Here is a 3,301-nt window from a genome sequence, read left to right as displayed (position 1 = left end):
ACAGGAGAGAAACCTTACAAATGTAGTGAATGTGACAAATGCTTTACCCAGAAAGGTGATCTTATAAGACATCAGAGAATTCATACAGGAGAGAAACCCTATAAGTGTAGTGAATGTGAAAAATGTTTTACCCTAAAAAGTGAGCTTAGAATTCATCAGCGAATTCATATAGGAGGTAAACCATACAATTGTAGTGAATGCGACAAATGCTTTACCCAAAAATGCAGTCTTAGTGTTCATCAGAGAACACATGCAGCAGAGAAACTGTATAAATATAGTGAATGATATATTCTTTACCCAGAAATGTAATCTTAGCACTCATTAGAAAATATATACAGGAGAGAAACATTACAAATGAGGTGAATGAGACAAATCCTTTATAAGTAAATATTTTAGAAGTCATCAGAGAGTACATACAGGAGAGAGACCTTATAAATTGCAGTAAATGTGCAAATATTTCGCTGTTGACTTATCTCTTAGAATATATCAGAGAACACATAGAGGAGAGAAACCATACAGCTACAATATATTAGAAAAGTTCTTTTCCAAAATCTCAGATCTAAAAAAAATATCTTGTAATCATGGAGGGAAAAAGTTTCCACTGGGAAAAGTGTGGCATATGCTTTATTCAAGCGGTACTTTTGTGGCACTTCAGGCTCTGCACTATGTCATGTCATCTGCACTATGTTTCTTATGTCATGAACATAAGAAACTTGTGAAAACCCTTATGTAAATGCTCAAATCTTAGGGACTATTAAGCACTTATGCTAAGAGAACTTCCCAAAATGTGACAATGAAAGAAATTTTTCTTTAAACCTTTTTACTTGTTTACCCTTCAAATAGTTCATAATAATAACCAAGTGGGGAAGCCAGAAAAATGTGATTATTCTATAGCAGTTCCTTGGAGACTGAAATATCCATTGCAAAGGGGATTACCCACTGATTAAGATTGGTAATGCTCTCAAAATAATGACACCAATAGCATTCTGTATGTCTAATTCAGATGAAAAATCTCAGACAAATTATACTTCTTAAAAGAAGATATGGCAAACTAGGCCGCCAAGATACGATGTTCTTTATCCTGTAGATAGATGTGCTTACAGATAATACAGTTTTTTCCAAATGTCCAGTATTTATAATCTGTATCATATGCTGGTTTTAAGTTTTAGGATATCAACTATGTTTGAATCTGTTGGCTTTGACCACTAACTCCTTGCCCATACTCCTCTGTGTAACTCCAATAAATCTCATTGATTCAATAAGTTGACTTGTTTGTTTTCAGTTTCCACTTGGGGTGGGTAGATGAATATATATGTTGCATTTCCCCAGAAAATTTTTCTCATGAAACATAGCTGAATCCACTAAGAATTTCTGCAAACTTGTAACATGACATTAATACTAGAACAGTGTTTTTCGTCCAGTGGTTGGCAACCCCTTTGGGAGTAGAATGACCTTCTCATGGGGATTGCTGAAGACCATAGGAAAACACATATTTTCAATGGTCTTAGGACTAAGACACCATTTCTTTGTCTCCAGATATGTCTGCCTGCATAAGAATACATTGAGTTGTGTGACAGTGCTGCATTTGTGAGAGAATGCATTTGTGTTAACTAAAATATGGAAGATTGTGTTCAATGCTCCAGGTTTACTGCCATAGTTGTACTAGGTAACGTCACAATGGCTCCACATTGAAAGAATGTAGAGTCTTTGGGAGCCTGAGCGATAAGCATGTTCTCTTCCTTGAATTCAAATAAGATAGAACTACCAAAGAACAAGTGAAAAATCTTCGTATTTGTCAGTAACAGGCATCATCCACTGGGTTGTGTCCCTATGTGGATCTTAACTCATATTAATAGGCCTTGATTCAACCCAAATCCAATACCCTCAGAATAATGCTTCCTATGGGCAAATACTACAGACCATTGTGGTGTCTTCTTGTCCTGTTGTACCTTAATACTACACTTTATATACTACATGAAATGAATTAGATTTCAAACTCACATAGATCTAGCTGTGTCTACCTACCAAGAGCTGAGTTTAAAGGAATGCACAACCATGTCTTGCTCATGTGTTCATCCAAATATTGATGACAGTTGCTTTCTTTGAACAAAATGGTGGATGCCTGCTTCTACTTCACATGGACACTCATCTTCATCCGTGTTTCAGTAATGAAGTTTGGTTGGACCATTAGCCATTGGGTACTGATATTAGTGATGCCTTGTTAACAGAGACTGGATTTCAAGTGTCAGCAGGCATTGAGCTGCAGTGGCTGCTCTTGGAAGCTGTGGCAACTGTGAAATCCTGCCCATAGACAAGGACAACTGAACCCTGCAACAGATGAGTTGAGCAGTTCAGACAACATTTATTAAACATACAATTAAAGAATAATCCCAGAGGGTGCAGGGGTTCCAAAATCAGATTCTGCTCAAATGGAAATGGCTGCCATGAAATGGTGTAGTTATTCAAGGATCATCAGTGAGAGGGACATTGGTCTCTGCAGTTTCTGTATAGAGAAGCCATTAATTCAGAGAGTCTATGAACATGCCGTCCTGTGTCTGTCCCAATTGTGGTTCCCATGTCATTAGTCACCAGTTCCTAAATACCTAACTACCTTGACTACTATTGTCTCATGTTCATTGGTGCTGATTCAACAAAACTCGATGGACCTTCTCACATAACTATGAAAAAACAAGAGAGCATAATTTTTATTGTTTTTGCGTTTAAGCAACAAATTGTAATTTTATGTAAGCGTACCTCAAAACTGGGATCACAAAAAGTTTCTCAAGGAGTATTTTTACATTTACTTAAATACAAATGTCCTATTCCAGTAAAATTCAAGTAATCTTTTGTATTTGTTCTTTGTAACCCACTAACTTCTCTACTGTCCATAAATCTTTGTTTCTTGGTATTTCTATTATACATCCTGTGGCTGAATGTTGTGATTGGAGTAAATAGTCCTCAAAATTTCTTGGGAATGGAAATATGAATTAGCTACATGCTCTTGGGAATTTCTAAGCTCTCCTTGTGTAAACATAAGTTCTCACATTTACCTTCTCTCTCAGTTCCTCATATTTTTGCTATTTCTACAATTTGCCTCCAGAATATTTTGAAGCTGCATAAAAGATGAAACATTATTAAATCATTTCCTTTCATTTTCCTTCAGTAGGTATTATCTGATTTGTTTGCAGTTTTAACATTAAGTAATGATTTGACAAATATGGTGCATTTGATGAGATTCTCTAATGTAGAAATTAGGGTTTTTTTTTATAATGCTTGTTTTTTATTTTTCTCTTTGTTTTTA

The 3,301-nt window shown here is 35.7% G+C and overlaps 1 protein-coding gene across 1 annotated transcript in view; it reads left to right on the top strand.

Annotated features, from left to right (window-relative positions):
• The window catches only part of LOC114633266 (zinc finger protein 813-like), a 5,891-nt gene extending 4,629 nt beyond the window's left edge, over positions 1 to 1,262 (top strand). The window contains exon 3 of the mRNA XM_028781863.1: positions 1 to 1,262. This exon is cut by the window's left edge and continues 995 nt beyond it. Within this exon, the coding sequence (XP_028637696.1) occupies positions 1 to 285 (285 nt within the window). The 3' untranslated portion in view covers positions 286 to 1,262.
• The last annotated feature ends 2,039 nt before the right edge of the window (positions 1,263 to 3,301 follow it).

The sequence above is a fragment of the Grammomys surdaster genome, unplaced genomic scaffold (assembly GCF_004785775.1).
Source record: "Grammomys surdaster isolate TR1022 unplaced genomic scaffold, NIH_TR_1.0 572, whole genome shotgun sequence".
NCBI lineage: Eukaryota > Metazoa > Chordata > Mammalia > Rodentia > Muridae > Grammomys > Grammomys surdaster.
The sequence above is the reverse complement of the archived record's forward strand: the minus strand, read 5'-3'. Positions and strand labels throughout refer to the sequence as shown.